Source organism: Papio anubis, chromosome X, assembly GCF_008728515.1.
Source record: "Papio anubis isolate 15944 chromosome X, Panubis1.0, whole genome shotgun sequence".
NCBI lineage: Eukaryota > Metazoa > Chordata > Mammalia > Primates > Cercopithecidae > Papio > Papio anubis.
Window position 1 is genome coordinate 108,882,508 of NC_044996.1, and position 21,403 is coordinate 108,903,910.

General features: G+C 36.6%; 1 protein-coding gene across 3 annotated transcripts in view; it reads right to left on the reverse strand.

The window, feature by feature from the left end:
* Window positions 1-267: 267 nt before the first annotated feature.
* Window positions 268-21,403, reverse strand: part of CFAP47 (cilia and flagella associated protein 47) — a 446,504-nt gene continuing 425,368 nt past the window's right edge. For 2 of the 3 annotated variants that reach the window (XM_031660417.1, XM_031660416.1), the window contains exons 63-64: window positions 6,081-6,249; window positions 268-791 (exon numbers count right to left, since the gene is read on the reverse strand). In XM_031660417.1, the coding sequence (XP_031516277.1) occupies window positions 579-791; window positions 6,081-6,249 (382 nt within the window). In that variant the 3' untranslated portion in view covers window positions 268-578. The remainder of the gene's footprint in view (window positions 792-6,080; window positions 6,250-21,403) is intronic. The other variant, XM_031660418.1, reaches the window with a different exon arrangement.

Below are 21,403 nucleotides of genomic sequence, written 5' to 3' on the forward strand. Positions count from 1 at the left end.
ATTTCAGTTAGATAGGAGGAATGAGTTCAAGAGATCTGCTGTACAACATGGTGGTGATAGTTAGTAATGTATTATATACTTGAAAATGGCTAAGAAAGTATATTTTAAGTGTTCTTACTACAAAAAATAAGTATGTAAGGTAATGCATGTATTAATCAGCTCAGGCTAACCAGGCTACAATGTATGCATATTTCAAAATATGTTATATACCATAAATATATACAATTTGCAGTTGTTAACTAAAACTTAAAGATTAATAAGGAATACCTACGTGAGAAATTTAGCTTTATTAGCCACACTGTTATTGGAAATACTGTTGTCATTTAAATTATATTTCGTTTTACTACAAACATACACCTGCACTTTAAAAGTAAACCAATTCCAATATTCACATAAAAAAACACTCATAACTCACAAATGAAGTACAATATATTCAGAGAACAGACTGAATTTTAAAAGACAAGGAAATATAGAAGGCCTATTATAATTAAACCATTATTCCTCAGAATTATTCTAAAAGATGAAATAATAGTCATCAAAGATCTACCTGAGACCAAGAAATATTTTGGAAAAAAAATTTATTGATTCTTCATCACCAAAGGAGCACCTTTGATGGTGGAAGACACCCCCGTTCTTAGGAGTTTAGCATTTTCACGGACAAAATTACGTCGATGGACTGGCACGTTGTCATGTGTCTTGTGAGTAGCATCAATTTTGGATTTTGCATTTTTCGGTGGCACGGTAGTTGGAGATAATCCGTTGATCTCATACATCCAGTACATTTCTTCTGTCTGGAGACAAAGAGGGAGAATTTTTATTTTTTTAAAATATCCAGGGACTTTAAAACATGTAGGGAAAAGTTCACTATAATTAACATCTTCTGTTCTCCATGTAGAGTATGGGAAAGGTACAAAACTGAAACCACTTAGAGTGACAATTAATGTGGAAAATAAAGCAAGTATTTCACTTTATGAATTAAGAATTATTTACTAAAAAATCTCTCAGAGATTCTCCTTGTAAACTAGACATCTGTCTGATAATAAGGGAAAACAATCTATTTGGTTTGTATAAGACTGTTGTCCAGTATGAACTCCAACTAATGGAAATAGTACCTTCCAAGATAAACACATTCATAAGAATTTAAGTGTAACCATAGAAATGACTGGTAAAATATATTTAGCTGCTTTGAAGATTATGCAAGTACATAGTATGTGTAACCATTTTATATATTTATTTTTATTTTTTATTTTTTAGACAGGGTCTCACTCTGTCACCCAGGCTGGAGTGCAGTGGTATGATCTTGGCTCACTGCAATCTCCACTTCCCTGGTTCAAGCAATTCTTGTGCCTCAGCCTCCCGAGTAGCTAGGATTACAGGCATGTGCCACGACACCTGGCTAATTTTTGTATTTTTAGTAGAGATGGGGTTTCACCACATTGGCCAGGCTAGTCTCAAAATCCTGACCTCAGATGACCCACCCTCCTCGGCCTCCCAAAGTGCTCAGATTACAGGCGTGAGCCACCGTACTGGCCCATAGTATGTATAACCATTTTAATATACCAAAAATGATATAAGATCATTGCTGACAATCACCATCTAAATCCAAGTGAGTAGAATTTATATTGTGATTTGTTTAAAAATTCTTCATTTCTTCTGCATATATGTTTATGTTTATACTGAAGTCTCATTCCTTGTGCAGAACTTCCTGAAACCACCTGTGTTTATACTGGTGTCCTCCTAACACTAAGATTTATACCACGTATACTCAGAAAACTCATTCAGAATAAGTCCAGACAAACTGAATATTTCAATGCCCTGAGCTTTATATGTAGTGTGATACCTATCAATTAATATTAAGTGCAAGAATGTCTTGCACAACTGTCATAGCCTCATCTTAATCATATCTGGCCCATTTATCTAGTGTTTGGAATAATTATGTATTCAGAATCAGTGTGTCAAAAGCAGACCAAACCAAGGAGCATAATATGACTGGGTAAAAAACATTTTACTTCATATAAGGATGTTTAATTTGAAAAACAAAGCTATATTTTAGCGATTGTGCATATGCATATATTTTCCAGTACATTGACCCACTTGATGGGTGAAAATGAGTGAGCTAAATGAAGAGACCTACACCATGCCTGGCATTTGATACTAATGCCTGAGTTACTGAAGGGCCCTGCACCCATGGCCATCATTTAGTGGGTACACATGAGTAAGCTATATGAAGGGATCTATATCCTTACTCAGCACTTAGTAGGTACAAATGAGAGCTAAAAGTAGGGACTTGTACCTTTACCTTCACCAAGACACTTTAGAAATAATTACTTTAAAAAAATTATTTTAAAGTCCCAATTATATTTATTGAAATTCAATTAAGATTTAAATTTTACAATAAGTGATGCTGAGCGTGTGTGTGCTTGTGTGTGTGTGTGCTTTGTGTGTGTGTATGGAAGTTGTTCATACTCTTCATTCCAAAAAGCTATACAACATTAATAGGCTTATTTTATGAAATAAAGATTGAACATTATAGTTGTTTTACATATAGCTAAATTTCTTCAGTCTAACCATAAATAAAAGCAACTATCCATGTATATTAAAAAAAAATTTAAAGATCTAACTTTATATCTTCTATCCCCAATCTCCCTTTGAAAATATAAATACAAAACAGAAGTTAAAATAATATAAGAATACGTTAATACTTCCATATTACTAACATCTCATAGAATAACCACATCGAGTTTTTACAAAAGAATGCCAAATTGACAATTATACTTCTCAACTATTTATTTAAAGAAATTTGAAAAAATACACAGATGAAACTTCCACATTTAGGTTGTGTCTCTGTGTTCTGAAAAGAGATCACCCAAAGTCCATGATCTCATGGAATGAATAACCAAAGCTGTATGTATATTTTTATTTCCCAAGTTTCCATTAAGAAAGCTATATATTTAAGGCACAGTTCTATGAATGGAAACAATTGATAATTATCCACTAGCAGATGTGGTCTGTGTCCACCCACAACCCTCAGGTGTTTTCATACCACTGCCTGCTTCAACTTTCAATTGTAAGATTAGCCTAAAAGTCCTTACTATAAAATATGTGTGAAACTTCATAGATCAATTTTGCCCCTCTTTGTCTCAAGATTGTTCAGAAACCCCGGAAGTCTTCTCTACTGGTACCAGAGTTTGAACAATCCCTGAGAGCATTTTTCAATCAGTGATTGGAATAGTGGCGGTTACTATATAAGTAACCAAACTTTCTTAACCTCTCATGTGTGAAAACTCTGAGGTATGTGTTCCATGCCATTTCCCAGAGATCTTCCACGGGATTCATTTCCAGTTGCTCACTGTGGCAGATGCCTGGATAAAGTACCCTTTACTGATTTCTTCCCCTTCCCTATCTCACATCCTGTCTTCCCTACATCTATTAATTGAGATCACATAGCAAATATGCTACTTGGATTTCTATCCTTATTTCAAGATCTGCATCTGAGGAAATACAAACCAAGATATTTACAATGCTATTTCCCACAATTTCATGCTAATGATCTATTCCTTTAAAAGCAAACACAAATTATCAATGTCTGGTTATGTCTCTAGTTATAACAGGTATATCTGTATATAAATATTACTTATATGAATACTATATTACTTATATTTTATAAGTATTACCTATATACTTATATACTTATATTACTTATATATTATAAATGAAATCACAATCGTATATAATCTTATATATTATATATTACTGTATAAACTATATGAATAATTTATATAAGTATAAAGATAAAGCATCATATATTTTATGTTAGATAATTCTGATAATCCTCACATTTTCATAAATTAAGATTTATCATATCTACAAGGGATATAAGCAGATTTACTACTCTCTTTGAGTAGCACCGCTTTTTGTAAAACAGACTAAATAAGTACACTTTAGTCTCTCAAAGCTAGTGCTATATATCTTGTTTACTAGTGGGAAAAGACAACTTTTAATAATTTTAAATTTGATTTAATGGAATGGGAAATTATGAAACTTGTGAACAAGATTATTGAGGTTTGTTTGGGCTAATATTTAACTGACATGTTCTTTAAAATCATCATTTTTATTTTCAAGTGAGGCAAAATGAAGATAATATAGTTGCGAACATTGACTTAATGCTTAAAATCATTCATTTATAAAAGATAATGATAATGCAAATAATATTTTTGATTTAGATAATGCTTTAATGATTTAATGGTTCCATTTATATAATGTTCTAGAAATTACAATATTCGTGGTTGTCAGGGGTAGGGCAAGAATTACAGTGTTGGATATCCTTAGCACAAGGTAACCCTTCATACAGAAGGTGGGGAAGAGAGTGGGCATATAGGTGAAGCAGAATTGGCTATAAGTTGATAAATGTTCATACTGCATAATTAGTGCATGGTGATTAATTACGCTCTCTATCTCTGTACATATTTGGAATTTTCAATAATAAAAGTAGAATTAAGAAAATCATGATTTCTTAAACGTTTGAAACTCAATTTTCCCTACATAAACGGTATCAAATTGTACCACTTTAGGCTAAAAATGGCATATGCTCTGTTGTTCCCATGTAACAACTTGTTCCCTCACATAAAATCTTTAATTGCACTGCCAGTAATTTGTCAAATCAACACAGAGAAATCAGGAACAGGTTTTGTTGGTAAAGCCTTCTGTTAATTGTAGAACTGTCTACTGTATGCTAGATAAAATGAACATAATTTTAATTTGAAAATATTTTTAAAGATGCCATTTAATCCCCTTAAAGCAAACTGAAGCAAGTATAATATGATCACTTTAAATTATGTATCAAGGCTGGGTGCAGTGGCTCACGCCTGTAATCCTAGGACTTTGGGAGGCCAAGGCGGGTGTATCACAAGGTCAGGAGATCAAGACCATCCTGGCTAATACAGTGAAACCCCATCTCTACTAAAAACACAAGAAAGTAGCCGGGAGTGGTGGCAGGTGCTTGTAGGCCCAGCTACTCAGGAGGCTAAGGCAGGAGAATGGCGTGAACCCGGGAGGCGGAGCTTGCAGTGAGCCAAGATTGCACCACTACACTCCAGCCTGGGCGACAGAGTGAGACTCTGTCTCAAAAAAAAAAAAAAAGAAAGAAAAATTATGTATCAGTGTAGGCAACAGGGTATGCGCAAAATGTCAACAAAGGCTTTACCTTCTTACTACCTAGATTGTAAGGACTCTTAGAAAGATGAAAAAAATAGAAATAACTTTCTCAAACAATATTCAATATTTTGTCTCTGTTCATTAAAACAATAAATTTTTTCTGCCTATGGCACTGGCTAATTATTGCTTGATTGAGAAATCTAGAAATTGCTTTTGCACCAGGAGTTGTGTGTATACGACACCATGCACGTGTGCCAATGCTACTGAAAGTAGACGGTGGTAATAGATACCTTTTTAGAAATAGTTTGAAAGTTGTATTTAGCCTGAAAGCTCTTACTATAAAATTTGTGTGAAACTTTATAGATCAACTCTGGTTACTGAATACATGTTCAAAATTGTATTTACCTTAACTGTTAATAAAATGATGACTTTAACAGATGATTACTGGCTCACATCATGCTTTTTCCATTCAAAATAAGTGTTATCTTTTATTCCATTTTTTTAATGTTAGACTTCAACATCTTGCCAATACTCTGCCTTAATTAAGGGCTCCAAAATCCCTATCTCAAATAACCTAAAGTTAATGAAGTCCTTGAATAGGTATGTTACAGAAAGTAATACATAACTATATAAATCACTTTACAGTCAGTATTTGTCTCTTCCACAGTTCCTTAATATGGAAGGAAAGTATTTTTTTTTAACTTTCCTCTAGTGTTGACAACTTTTTTGTTATATACCATCCTTAAAATTCTGTTCTTGGATAAAATAAAAGTAAACCAAGACTCAGCAGTTGAGATAAGTTGATTTTTGCACAGCAAAATTGTTATTCTTTATCTGTGACCATTTAGGAAAACCTTTTCTCACTAGTTTATTTAGTGTGTTTAGTTGCATCAAACATCCTTGACTATTGTCTTTGTAGAACTCACCTGTATTACTAATGTTGCTTTATATTTCCTACAGTACATTTTAGGTTTAAATCCTACAGTGATGGGAGTTCCATTTGTGTTACAAGGAAGAAGTTCTCCAGCCTGAGGTCTTACAAAAAACTCCAGATCACTGCCAGGTAGGAAGTGTGCAGTGAATGGTTCAGGATTTCTGGAACAAAAGTACAAAATTCAACTTACTAAATGTGATCATTACCTCATTCTCTTTGTGAGAGCTTGATGAGAAGAATTTGAATCCTGCTGCCATAGGCCTGGTTAAACATTAATGCTGAATGCTTACCTAATAAGAGCGAGGAGGCATTTTTAAAAAAATTACTGAAGTCATTCTTCCCAGGGTGACATAATGAAATTCTAAAGATTTTTAAAATCTCATCTTATTTTTATAATGTACAAAGAGGTTGGGTGCGGTGGCTCAAGCCTATAATCCCAGCACTTTACAAGGCCGAGGCAGGTGGATCACCTGAGATCAGGAGTTGGAGACCAGCCTGGCCAACATGGCGAAACCCCATCTCTACTAAAAATACAAAAATTAGCCAGGCATGGTGATGCATGCCTGTAATCCCAGCTACTCGGGAGGCTGAGGCAGGAGAATCGCTTGAACCTGGGAGGTGGACGTTGCAGTGAGCCGAGATCATGCCATTGCACTCCAGACTGGACTACAGAGTAAGACACAGCGCGGTGGCTCATGTCTGTAATTCCAGCACTTTGGGAGGCCAAGGTGGGTGGTTCACCAGAGGTCAGGAGTTCCAGACCAGCCTGGCCAACAGGGTGAAACCCCATCTCTACTAAAAGTACAAAAATTAGCTGGGCATGGTGGCTTGTGCCTGTAATCCCAGTTACTCGGGAGACTGAGACAGGAGAATCGCTTGAACCCAGGAGGCAGAAGTTGCAGTGAGCCGAGATAGCACCATTACACTCCAGCTGGGGCAACAAGAGCGAAACTCTGTCTCAAAATAATAATAATAATGCACAAATTAAAAAATGTTGAATCTATAAAACTTGGAACTATTCAATGTCCTTAATGGAAATGCAGGCATTTGTAAATTAATCCATATATAAAATGACTGACCACCAAAGCAGTCATAATACCTTTTGTTTCTGTTTCTATTCCATGGTGATATTTACTCATCCTCCCTTTAGCTTTTCACTTGCTGAGTGAAATGAAAGCACTTTATAATTTCATTAAATATTATTGGGCCTGAAAATGAGTTGCTATGATCTGAAGTGAATTGAGTGACATTTAAGATTCAAGTGACTATCTTTATGTCAAGGTTGACTATACTTGAGATAAGGATTGCAAAATAAGTTGAAGAATTTCTTGGTAGAATACAGAAGAAGAGGAGAACACTGCATGGAAGTTTTGAGAGATTTAAAACTCAAATTGACAGGAGTGATACTCATAAAAGGCCAAGTTCAGCCTCCAAAAGCAGATTCAACAGTGAAACATAGGAGAGGATGCAGAAAGGATTCAGGCTGGAACTCACTGATCTATTCAGCAAGTATGTATTGAGTATCATAACAGAAGCTTTGAGAACATGGACTATGGATCGGAATCATAGCTTTATTTAGATGGATGACTTCAGACAATTTACTTAACTTTTCCCTACTTCAGTGCTGACATCTGTTAAACTGTTAATAGTCACTGCAAAGCCATTAGATTAGTGCCTGATACACAAAAAGTGCATTATAAGGACTCGCCAATAATACTTTAGTCATCATTATTACTGTCCTTCTTATTTTAAAATATTTTATTACCAGTGCTAGGCTATGATACAATAAATGAGAATGAATAAGACAGGGCACCTAAGGGAATTACATCAAAAAAATGGCAGAATGGGAACTCCCAGACCTTCCTTCCACAAATGAAGACACAAATTTAACAACAGTCCCTTTTGTGAGAAATCCAGAAGCCAGTTAAGAGGCTTTTGTAGCACAGTAGAGCATAAAACAAACTATATTGAAGCCAGTAGGAAAATTATTGGCACCCTCTTGCCATTATCCCCCCTGCTGGCACAGTGTCACAGAATTGGGAAGAAATGCTCAGCTTCTGGCTTCTCTGTAGGGAAGGAAAAAGAAGGCTGAACCAGACATCCAATGTTCTGACTTTACAGGAGAGTGAGGCTGCTCAAGGGACTGGTTTCTGATTTGGCTATCTCAGAATGCTGATGGAGCTTAGCATGCTCTAGATTTCTGAGGACTACTAAGAACAAAAAAAGGCTGAGCGGTGTGCTGCTGCTTCAGAGGACTAATGGTATAGCAGACAGACACCAGAAGAAACAAGAGACTATAACTTCCTGAAAAAAGAAATAAACCAACACATCTCTCTAAAGAGAAATATACATGAACAAGTCCAGAAAAGACACATCCACATAAAAGGTTTGCAAGGCTTCCAGAATCTCTAGCCAGGCTGATTGGTGAAAATCTTTCCCAGCAGAAAGCCAGTCTGTGAAGACTGAGAGAGAAGGCTGTTTTTTTCTTCTAATGCACTAATAACACAGAGCTATAAGGAACATGAACAAACAGCAGAAAATGGTCCAATCAAAACAATAAAATAAATTTTTAGAAACTGATCATTAAAAAAAAGAGATATGAAACTGCCTGTCAAATCATTAAAATAACTGTCTTAACGATGTCCAACAAGTTCAGAAATACAATGCATGAACAAAATTAAAATTTCAACAAAGAAATAGAAAATGTGAAAAGAACAAAATGGAAATTTTAAAGCTAAGGAATTCAGTAAGTGAACTGAAAAATTTACTAGAGGAATTGAACAGCACATATGTTGACACAGAAGAAAGAATCAGTGAACTCAAAGACAGGTCATTTGAAATTATCCAGTGAGAGGATCATTTAAAAAGAATGGAAAAGAGGGAAGAAAGCCCACAGGACTTCTAGGGCACCTTCAAGCTGCAAAACAAGTATTATGAAAGTCACAGAAGGAGAAGAGAGAGATAAAAAGAGTAAGAAAACTTATTTAAAGGAATAATGGCGTAACTTCCAAAATGTAAGAAAGGAAATAAGCATCCACATTAAAGAAACACAATGAATCCCAAATACGATGACCTGAAAAAAGTCCAGACCAAATATATTATCATCAAATTGTTAAAATTCATAGACAGAAGTGACATCAGCAAGATGCCTGAATAGGAGATATGAGCCTTTGTTCCCTTATAAAAAACAAGAATTAGACTGCTATCCAGAAATAAAAATAGCCCTAAGAAGGCTCCAGATTCCAACTAAGAACCTACAGCATCACAGTGGAGCAACGAATAGAGAGTAACTACATAGAAAAGACTGCTAGGGAGATTGGCATACCTGAAGCATCTGAAGACAGCTAGGGACAAAGAAAAAGGGTGAAGGGTATTAGCATCAGACACATGGTGGATACTACTATGGTCCCCAGTGACCTGCTCACTCTGGATATGTTTGCACCCCTGACCCTGGAGCATTTGCTGCTGAGGATTTCAGCAGCCCCTGTGAGAGACATAGACTCTTGTGGCTTTACAGTGGAGGTCTCCTTAGTGCTGATCAGGACAATTCCAGCAACCTGCTGTGGAGAGGACATTGGCTGTTTTGTCACTGAGGTAACCAGTGGCCATTGCCACCAAGAATCTCCTTGAGAGGGAGGTGCCATTGCACCCAAACCCCCAAGAAGGAGCCACTGTTATGCTGTCCCAGAACAGAGGCCACCATCACCCTAACCCTGTGCTCACCCTGAACCTTAGAGCTGTTGTTGATCTATGCATGCCTACACTCCAGAACTCAACTCTGTAGTCACTCTGGATGTGTCTACACCACTGACACTGGAACTATTGCTGCAGCAGGTGGTGTCTGTACCCTGAATCCTAGAACTGTGGTTGCTTTGCACATATCTGTGCCCCAGATCCTGGATCCATATTCCCTCCATGAGCACCTGCACTTAGAAGATCAGAGCCACTGCTGCAATAGAAACACCCATGCCCGAGATCTCAGAGTTGCTGTGGCTCCCCAGCTGCTGCACAAACATCTGTGACTTGCATATTATTACCAATGCTAATGTGTGTACACCTGTGCCTGGCGCTAATGCCACTGCCATCCCAGACTCAAAGTCATGGTCCCTCCATGCATGCCCATGCTTCAGATCCCTCTCTTAAGCCACTCCACAGGGACCATGCACTAAACACTGGTGCCGCTACTGCCACAAGTATACTCATGAGCCAGACTCAACATCAAGAGGGATACACTCAGCCACAGATTTCTCCATGGGATAAAGGGATCAGGAGAACTCTAGAAGATTTTGCTACCAAGGATCTAAACAGGTCACTGACACTATAAACACTCTTTCTTGGCCACTAAGGACCCTTGAAATCTTTCACAATGGTGATCTCTGCTGACAGACTTCATGGAGACTATGCTGTTATACCACTACCAGGGTTGGAACTACCACATCCCACCCAGCTGGTGCACTCACACCCACATAGGTGAAGGTCTTTCACCTTCACCTATGTGGGTGTGAGTCCTAACGTCTCCAGTTTCTGGAGACTGGCTTCTCTCCTAATAAAACCAGTCCTAACGTCTGAAAGAGGTGACTGCTCCATCAAATGCACAAGCATCAGTACAAGGCAACAAGAAACATTAGCAATCAAAGAAACATAACATCGCCAATAAAACACAATTATGTTCCATTAACTAGCCCAAAAGAAATGGGAGATCTATAATTTGCCTGAAAAATAATTCAAAATAATTGTTTTCAGGCAATTCAGCAAACTACAAAAGAACAGATAGACAACAACACCAGAAAAACAATACATGAGCAAAATAAGAAGTTCAATAAAGAAATAGAAATCATTAGAAAAGAACCAAACATAGAAATTCTGGAGCTGAAAAATAGAATGAAGAAAAGAAAATTGCAATAGAGAGAGTAAACAGCAGACTTGATCAAGCCAAAGAAAGAATCTGGGAACTTGGAGACAGGTCATTCCAAAGTATCCAGTCAGGGGAAAACAAATAATGAAAATGAAAATGAATGAAGAAAATCTATGGGATTTATAAGACATAATCAAGAGAGCTAACGTTTGGAAAAGTGATGCCAGTAAAATGGTGGAGTAGTAGATCCCAGTCTTTCTTCCTCTCACAAAGTGCAACAATTTGGCAGTTATGCAAAATAACACTTAATGAACTCAGGAGCCCAACATCCCTGAGAACAACCATATAAAGAAGATAGAAATTACAATTTAATTTGCTGCATCACCCCATCATCTAGGCAGGTATTGCTGAGCAAGCACAGAGAAGAAACTCCCAGGCATGTGAGCCCCCTTATCAGGAAAAACTAGAGTGGGGTGAATACCTATCTTCCTCAACGTTTTGGCACATTTCCCAGGGGAAGCAGTTTCAGTTTAGCCCTACCCAGATCACTATGGAAACTACCATAGCTGAGATGTCTGAAGACAGCTGGGAATGAATAACAAGCAGAAGCTATAAGTAGCAGTCATGTGGCAGGAGTCACTGGTCTCCAGTGTTCTGCTCCGCACAGGACTCCATCAGAATTCTCCACAGAGGTCCTAAAAAGCCTTCTTAACTGCTATGCACACCCCTACAAGTTTCATGGCCAAGAATCCTACAGTATTTGTCGTCAAGGATTCTGTGACTTATTCCACAGAGGACCCTGGCAGCTTTCACTGCTAAGAAGGCAGAGAGCCAGCACAGTCTTCACAGACCTCCTTGCAGCTTCCATCATTGAAGGCACTGCAGATTTTTGCCTTCACAGTCTCCAGGTATCTAAGCAACCACTCATCTCCCTCCCTCCAACCCAGAGCCCAGCTACTGCTACTATGGATGCTCCAGCTCAGGGACCTAGCACAACCACCACACTTGTGCTTAGAAATAGCCCTGGATTCCACCATGGCATGTTAACTGCTAACTCCCACATCTAGGCTGGTGCACACTGCCATCCCAGGTCTCTGCAGTTCCATGTGCACAAGCAGCCAGCCCTGCCCCCTGGGACTTGCCCTCATCAGTGTGCTTGAACCAACAGCTGGTTGCTGTAGCTACAAGTGTGTGCATACCTTCACCTTTAGCATGTGGCTGCCCAAGCACATTCACCCTTCTAGGCTCCTATCACCATACCATAGCTGGCCTGTGCAATTGTTCAAGTGCAGGTGCCAGCCCCCACTACATCTGCACCTGAGTTTGGCCCTGACCTCTGTTTCTGGCTCCAGCCCTTGACACCACGAACAAGCCCACAGCTGGCCTCTGACTCCACAGAAGTGTCCATAGTTGGTCCCTGAAGTTAAGTGTGTGTACATTGCTGGCTCTAGCCTCATTGCTGCTTGCCCTGGCCTCTTGCTTCTTGACCCAGAGTCAACACTAAGGATCTTGAGGGTCTTCACAGCCACCATGGGCATCCCATATCTCTTGCAACCAAGAATCATACAGTTGCTGATGTTACAGACTCTAGCTGCCTGAGCCAAAGCAATATTAATATCTCACAGCCTGAAGCTACTGCATGCCACCACACTTAGAACACTACAGAACTAGACCCAGTGCCACAACACACCCTGATGTGCCCTGTTTCCCTAAAGGTGAAAATTTTTATTTGCTGAAGCCAATTCATAAAGTCTGGAGAAGATAACTTCTTTAAATGAGCAAACTTCTTAGCAAGGCTAGAAAGATCACGAAGAATCAGGGAAATATTACACCATCAAAGAAACGAAATACTGCACTTTCAACAATGGATAGATCATTCAGATTAAACGTCAATAAACAAACATTGGATTTGAACTACACTTTAGATAAATGTACATAACAGCTATATGCAGAACATTCTATCCAACAGCAGCAGAATATACTCTTTTTAAGGGCAACGTAATATTTTTCAGGGTGGATCATATGTTAAGCAACAAAACAAGTCAACAAATTTTAGAACATTGAAATTATATCAAGTATCCTTACTGAGCACAGCGGTATGAAACTGAGAATCAATAACAGGAGAAATTTAGGAAAATTCACAAATACGTGGAAATTAACATGGACCTGAACAACCAATAGGTCAAATAGGAATCAAAAGGAATATTAGAAAATATCTTTTCCCCATAACCGCATGCGCTCTCCCCTCCTATCCTCTTTCCGCCATCTTTCCACACTGCCACAATGGTGTGCATGAATGTCCTGGCTGATGCTCTCAAAAGTATCAACATGCCGAAAAGAGAGGCAAACACCAAGTTCTTATTAGGCTGTGCTCCAAAGTCATCATCTGGCTTCTCAGTGTGATGATGAAGTATGGTTACATTGGCAAATTTGAAATCGCTGATGATAACAGAGCTGGGAAAATTGTTGTGAACCTCACAGGCAGGCTAAACAAGTGTGGAGTGATCAGCCCAGATTTGATGTGCAACTCAAAGGTCTAGAAAAATGGCAGAATAATCTGATTCCATTCTGCCAGTTTGGTTTCATTATACTGACAACCTCAGCTGGGCATCATGGACCATGAAGAAGCAAGACAAAAACACACAGGAGTGAAAATCCTGGGATTCTTTTTCTAGAGATGTAATACATATTTACAAATAAAATGTCTCATGGGGAAGAAAGAAAATGTATTGAGACAAATGAAAATGAAAACACAGCAAAACAAAACTTAATGGGATGCAGGAAAAGCAGTATTAAGAGGAAATCTTATAATGATAAATATCTACATTAAAAAAGGAAGATCTCAAAATAAGCCACTTAAATTATACTCATATGAACTAGAAAAAGGACAAACTAAACCCAAAGTTAGCAGAAGGGAGAAAATAATAAAAAATAAGAGCAGAAATAAATAAAATAGAAAAGTCATAGAAATTTCACAAAACAAAGAATGTTTTAAAAATACATTTTAAATTGACAAACCATGAGTGAGATTAAGACAAAAAGAGAGAATACTCCAATAAATCAAATAAGAAATAAAGGGGGAGACATTTCAATTGATTTCTCAGAAATACAAAGGAATATAATGATTATTATGAACAATTATCTGTAAGCAAACTGGAAAACCGAGAAGGAAATGTACATATTTCTAGAAACATACAACCTACCAAGATTGAACTAATAAGAAATAGAATGCTTGAAGGGGCCAATTTTAAAAAAGATTGCAGCAGTAATTAAAAGCTTCCCAACAAAGAAAAGTCCAGTACCAGATGGCTTCATGGCTAAATTCTACTAAACATTCAAAGAAGATTTAATACCAGTCCTTACTAAACTCTTCCAAAAGATAAAATCTCATTTTATGAGACCAGGATCACCCTGATACCAAAGCCATACAAAGACAACAAGAGAAAAAAAAAACTACAGACCAATATATCTGATGAACATGGAAGCAAAAATCATCAATACAGTACTAGTAAACCATTTCTGTCAATACATTAAAAGGCTCTTCACCATAATCAAGTGGGACTTATGCTTGAGATGCATGTTTTGTTTAGCATATGCAAATCAATCAATGTGATATACCACATTAAAAGAATGCAAGCTAAAGCTACATGATCATCCCAATGGATGCAGAATAAGCATTTGGGAAAGTTCAACACCATTTCATGATAAACTCTCAACAAATTAAGTTTAGGAGGACATTTCCTCTCCATGATAAAGGCCATTTATGAAAAACCTACTGCTAAGATCATAATCAATGGAGAAAAACTGAAAGCTTTACCTCTAAGGTCTGGTACAAGAAAATGCCCCCTCTTTGCATGTCTATGTAACATACTAGAAATATCAGCAAGAGCAATGAAGCAAGTAAAAGAACTAAAAGGTACCCAAATCAGAAAGGAAGAAATACTATCATCTATCCCTATTTGCAGAGGGTGTGTTCCTATATGTAGAAAACTGTAAAGATTACACACGCACACACACACGCAAAAACCTGTTAAAACCAATACATAATCTCAGTAACACTGACATTGATGGATGAAAAATCAACATACAAAACCCAGTAGCATTTATATATGCTAATAACAAACTCTTCCAAGAAGAAATCAAGAAAGTAATCCAATTTATATAGCATTACAAAGAATAAAATTCTTAGAAATAAATTTAGCCAAGGAAATAAAAGATCTACATACTGAAAACTGTAAAATTTGATTTAAAATATTGACAAAAACACAAATGGGAAAATACCTTGTTTTCATGAGATTGAATAATTAACTTGCTAAAATGACCATACTAGCCAATGTGATCTATCAATTTAATGCTATCTATAAAAATTCTAGTGTTATATTTTAAATAAATAGTAACCTTTAAACACTTCAACTATCCAGAGCAATTTTGAGCAAAAAGAAAAGCTGGTAGCATGCCACTACCTGATATCAAAATATATTACAAACCTACAATAATTAAAATAGTATGTTACTGTCATAAAAACAGACACATAGGCCAGCAGAACAGAATAGAGAGCCAAGAAATAAACCTAAGCATATGCTGTCAAGTAATTTTTGACAAGGGCATCAAGCACACACAATTTTAAAAGGTTAGTGTCTTCGATAAATGATGTTGGGAAACCTCAATATCTATACAGAAATAAATAAAATTAGACATTTATCATCTATATTTTGGTCAATGATGAACTGTACATACAATGGTTGTTCCATATGATTTTAATACTGTATGTTTACTGTAACTTTTCTGTGTTTAGGTATACAAATATTTATCAATGTGTTGCAGGTGCCTTCATTATTCAGTATAGTAATATCCTGTGCAGGTTTGTAGCCTAGAAGCAATAGGCAATGCCATACAGCCTAGGTGTGCAGTAGGCTATACCATCTAGGTTTGTGTAAATGCACTCTATGATGTGTGCAAAATGATGGAATCACCTAAGGATGCATTTCTCAGAACATATCTTTGTCGTTAAGTGATGCATGACTGTACATACAAAAGAAAGAATCATAGTAAATGAATATATGCATATATGCACAAAACAGTATTGCTATACTATGTCAGAATATCACACAACACTCACAGAAATTTATCAATCATCAAAAAAGTTGCCCTAAATTTGTTTCCCAAATATTTACCAAGATGTTCTAAATCCACAAAATTTTTAATGAGTATAAAGTCACATCAAGTTTTGTTTATATGCCATCATTTTTTAAAAGACAGTAGCTTTATTGTTATTGTTAGAAATAAATGGAGACTCAGCTGTGGTATAAAAGTGTTAATGAATTAGAGAGGGTTTAAACAATGTGGGCAGCATGATTCACTAAAGACTTCTTAAATTATATGTATTTAGGTGTTTCTTTATATATATATACACACATATACATGCCTATATACATGCCTATATACACACACACCCAGCCATACAATTAGTTTTCTTAGTGAAAATGCTCATCTACAGAAGATTTTCACTTTATAACAAGATAATTTCTATGTAGCAAGATCCCAAGTGACTATTTCAAAATAAGATTAGCTTATATTACTAGAAATCCATTTGTTTCTAATTCCTATACTCTACCAGAACTGAGTTGGACTTAGTGATAGTGGCCAAGAGATGGTGGATTTCTCATTTCCTAAGATGTACATTATAGTTTTTTGTGTATTTCATAATGCTCATTTATATAAAAATAATTTTTAAATATTATCACAAAGGGCAGACATTAGTAAAAACTAGGATATTCAGAAAAATAAGGAATTCATATTTCTCAAAAGTTTTACTTATTGCTAATCACTTATATGCACATAAAATATTTTAAGGATAACCTATTTTGATATTTTGAACTCTGTTATGTTTTTATACTGATTCTTCAGAATACTTTGTATTATTATGTTTAAAATTACCCCTTGATACACTAACGCTTTACATATTTAATTTAGGAAACAGAGTAGCTACCACCATAGGGTTTGTCATGCATCTTTGTCCTTCTTTCCTCTCCCTGTATGTCCAGCACACAAGAAAAATGTATAGTCACTAGGACAGGGGGTCATTCCTTTTCAGAACTTATTTCACTCTTGATTCCCTAAAGAAAAAGGAAATATTACTGGGTTCATGAGGAACCAGTCAAATCCTGAATATAATTAGGTCTGCCTGTTTTCCTATCCTATTTTTTCTATATATGCCCCTTCAGTTCCCTAGATCTTCAAGATAACTTGAAATTTCTAATACCTACCTAGGTGTAGCCTCCCGAGGGCTGATAAATAAGCTAGAAATATTCAGTAGCTTATTTACATCACTGAATCCTCTAAAAAAAAGTTTAAAACAGACTTAATGTAAGGAAGCAGGTAGTTTCCATTTGCTGTAGAAAATAAACCCATGCAAAGACTTGGAACCAACCCAAATGTCCATCAATAATAGACTGGATAAAGAAAATGTGGCACATATACACCATGGAATACTACACAGCCATAAAAAAGGATGAGTTCATGTCCTTTGCAGGAACGTGGATGAAGCTGGAAACCATCATTCTTAGCAAAATATCACAAGGACAGAAAACAAAACATCTCATGTTCTCACTCATAAGTTGGAGGTGAACAATGAGAACACATGGATACAGGGAGGGGAACATCACACACTGGGGCCTGTTGGGGGGTGGGGAACTGGGGGAGGGATAGCATTAGGAGAAATACCTAATGTAAATGACGAGTTGATGGGTGCAGCACACCAACATGGCACATGTATATCTATGTAACAAATCTGCATGCTGTGCACATGTACCCTAGAACTTAAAGTATAATTTAAAAAAAGAAAATAAACCCATGCAGAGAAAGTAAATTCACCTTCTTCTGTAGCTTGGTTATGTTACCCATCATGATCTGATCTTTGCTACCCAAAGACTTGCAGCTGGTTGACAATATCCAGGAGGAATCTGGAGAAAATTTTTTGCCTTAGAAGAAGCTGAAAACACTCAAGTTAGCACACTCCACTGTGGCAAGCCTACACATTCTTTAACAATTTCCCCATAGAAAGGTGGGATCTATGTTTCCTTTCTTAAATCCAGGCCAATATAGTGACCCTTTGGTAACCAATACAATGTGACTAGAGTGACTGTTGTTGAACTTGTGTGTGTAGGTCAGAAAGTGCCATGTATCTTCTACCTGCTTCTCTCGGAATGTGCTCTCTATGGAAAACCAATCACCATGTACAAATTCAACTATCCGGGGCCTCCATTAAAGAGCAACTACATGGAGACACTATCAGTCAACATCCAACATAAACATCTCCAGTTATAAAAGTAAACTAATTGATCATCCAGCTGTGTAAAACCTTCAGATGACTGTAGACATGGCTAACATGTGACTTCAACCACAGGAATGACCCTATGTTATTAAAATGTATCTCAAATCTGCACATTAGAAGCACTTATGGGGGATAATTATTTGGTATTGAATCTTTTAAAAAATCACTCTCCAGCATCAATATTATAAAGGGTATGTAATTATGTCCTTAGAACAAAAATAGAACAAAATCAAAATCTATACTTTAGAAAATACCCTATTGAGATTTTCAGATTTATCCCTAATTCTAAGTAGTTCATTCAATATAACAGGGCCATCAGGGTTCAATACAGAAGAGTCAGGGTTTGTTTTTTTTTTGATATTTTGAATGTGTTTTTCATACATAATTGTATATCATAGAATTTCTGACAACTGTATTTATCCACCAGAAAAATGTTTATTGCGATCTAATGAACTAAGTCTATTTTATATTTCTGTAGAAACTGCCCTTGAACTTAATGCTTGCAGAAATATATCAGAATAGAAGAAACAAACTACTTCCAGTTTTAAACCAAACATCTAACAGAATCTTAGTAACATTAATTAAAAATAAATCTGGACTAATCTGATTGCAATACCACATCAGCAAGATGGCTGACTAGAGTTGCCTGGCTCTCAATCCTCCACAATAAGGGACCAAAACCACAAACAACCGTATTTTGACTAAAGTGAATGAAGAAGTGCACTGAAGAGTACTGCGAAATCTCCGTGGAGCACAGAGACCCAGGATATCTCCATAGACAGGGGAGCAAGGCATCCTGCCTCTGCCACACTGTCTCCCACAGCAGAATCAGATCAGAGCCAGAATGGATTCTTCTAACGGAGAAAAAGTAAGCTGGAGACCTTTGGTCATCCCCATCAGCACCACAGACACCAGCAGTCATCCTTATAGAGAAGTCTCTTAGTCCTCATAGGCCCCAAGTCCAGCGTGGATAGTTGCCAGGATCCAACATCCTGTATTCTCCCAGAGCAGGAACTTTCTTGACACCCCCAGCCCCACAACACAGGCTGTTATGGCATGGTGCCATCTTGAAACTAGACCCACATCTGGAGTATATTCTGTCCCGAGGGCCAGTAGCCATGAAATTCATCCATCCCTGAGGCTACACTTTGATTCCACTAATTTCATATGGGTGCCTACAGCACCAGTAACCCAGTTGCTCAGATCCTAAGCCCAAAGGAACAAGTGAGACCCTGACATCATTAAAAAGTGTGCAAAGGATCTGAATAGACACTTGTCAGAATAAGACTTACGAATGGCCAATGGGTATATGAAAAAATGCTCAACATCATTAATCGTCAGAGAAATGCAAATCAAAACCACAAGCTATCATCTCACTCTAGTTAGAATGGCTATTAGGAAAAAGAGAAAAAATAAATGCTGGTAAGGATGCAGAGAAAAGGGAACTCATACACTGTTTGTGGGAATGTAAATTAGTACAACCATTATGGAAAATGATATGGAGATTTCTCAGAAAAACTAAAACTATAACTACTTTATGATCCAGTAACCCTACTACTGGTTATTTATCCAACAGAAAGGAAACCAGTATATCAAATGGAGACCTGCACACCCATATTTACAGCAGAACTTTTCATAATAGCCAAGATAGGAAATCAACTTAAGTGTCCATCAATAGATGCATGGATAAAGAAAATGAGGCATATTTACACAATGGAGTACTGTTCAGCCATAAAAATCATGAAGTCTTTTTATTTGCAGCAACATGGATGAAAACAGAGATCATTATGTTAATGAAATAAACCAGGCACAGGAAAACAAATATCATGTTCTCACTTATAGGTGAGTGCTAAAAATGTTGACCCCATGGAGATTGATAGTACAATGATAGCTACCAGATATAGAGATGGATGAGGAGGTTGGGTGAAGAGAGGTTAGTTAATGAGTACAAACATGCAGTTAAATAGAAATAATAAGTTCTAGTGTTAACTAGAACAGTAGAGTGACTATAGTTAACCATAATTTCTTGTTGTTTCAAAATAGCTAGAAGATTTCAAATGTTCCCAATACAAAGAAATGATAAACTTTTGAGGTGATGGGTATCTTAAACACCGTGATTTTATCATTACACATTGTGTGCGTGTATCATAATATGTACCCCATAAAGGTGTACAATTGTTAGGAGTCAATCAATCAATAAATAACATGTGTAGCAAAAACAAACCTGAAGAAAAAGATAAATCTACAGTTATATACAGTGATATTGACACCTCTCTCTCATCAAATGTTAGAATTACTGAACAGAAAATTAGGGGAAAAAAAGCAAGCAAACAAACAAACAAACAAAAAACCTTAAATAAAACCATCAACCAACATGCTCTAATAGATATCTGTAGAACACTCCATCTACCTCTATTTTGTTGATTTATATTTTTATCTATAGGCCCCTGCCCAAGCAAATTACTTTGAATTTATGCAGAGTATGTTTTCTGGCCATGATGAACTAATTAAAAATTAATAAGAGAAAGACAACAAAAATCCTCAAACACTCGTAAATTAAGCAACACTCTTCTAAATAATCCCTGTGTCAAAAAAGAAACAGCGAATGAAATAAAAATACTAAATAAATATGAAAAAACAACAGACTAAATTTGTGAAATGCAGCTAAAGCAGTATCCAGGAGGAAATTTGTAATACTAAATAATTACAATAGAAAAAAAGAAAAGGCCTCAAATCAACGATCTAAGCTCCCACTTCAGAAAACTAGAAAATTAAGATAAATCGAGAGTAATCAAAAGAAAGAAAACAAAAATGAGAGGAAAAATAAATTAAAAATGAAACAGAAAATTAGAGAAAACCAGTGAAACAAAAGCTGGTTCTTTAAAAAAAACTCAACAAAACTGACAAACTTCTAAAACGGCTGGCAGTGATTAAAGGGAAAAGTTGCAAATGATCAATTTCAGAAATAAGAGAGGAGATATCACGCAGACTCTGCAAGTCTCAACAGATAACTTAAGGAAATATACTGAACAACACTACATACACACATTCGACAATTTAGAATAAATAAAACAATTACTTGAAAAGCACAGGCTACCAAAACTCATCCAGTATGAAATAAATGATC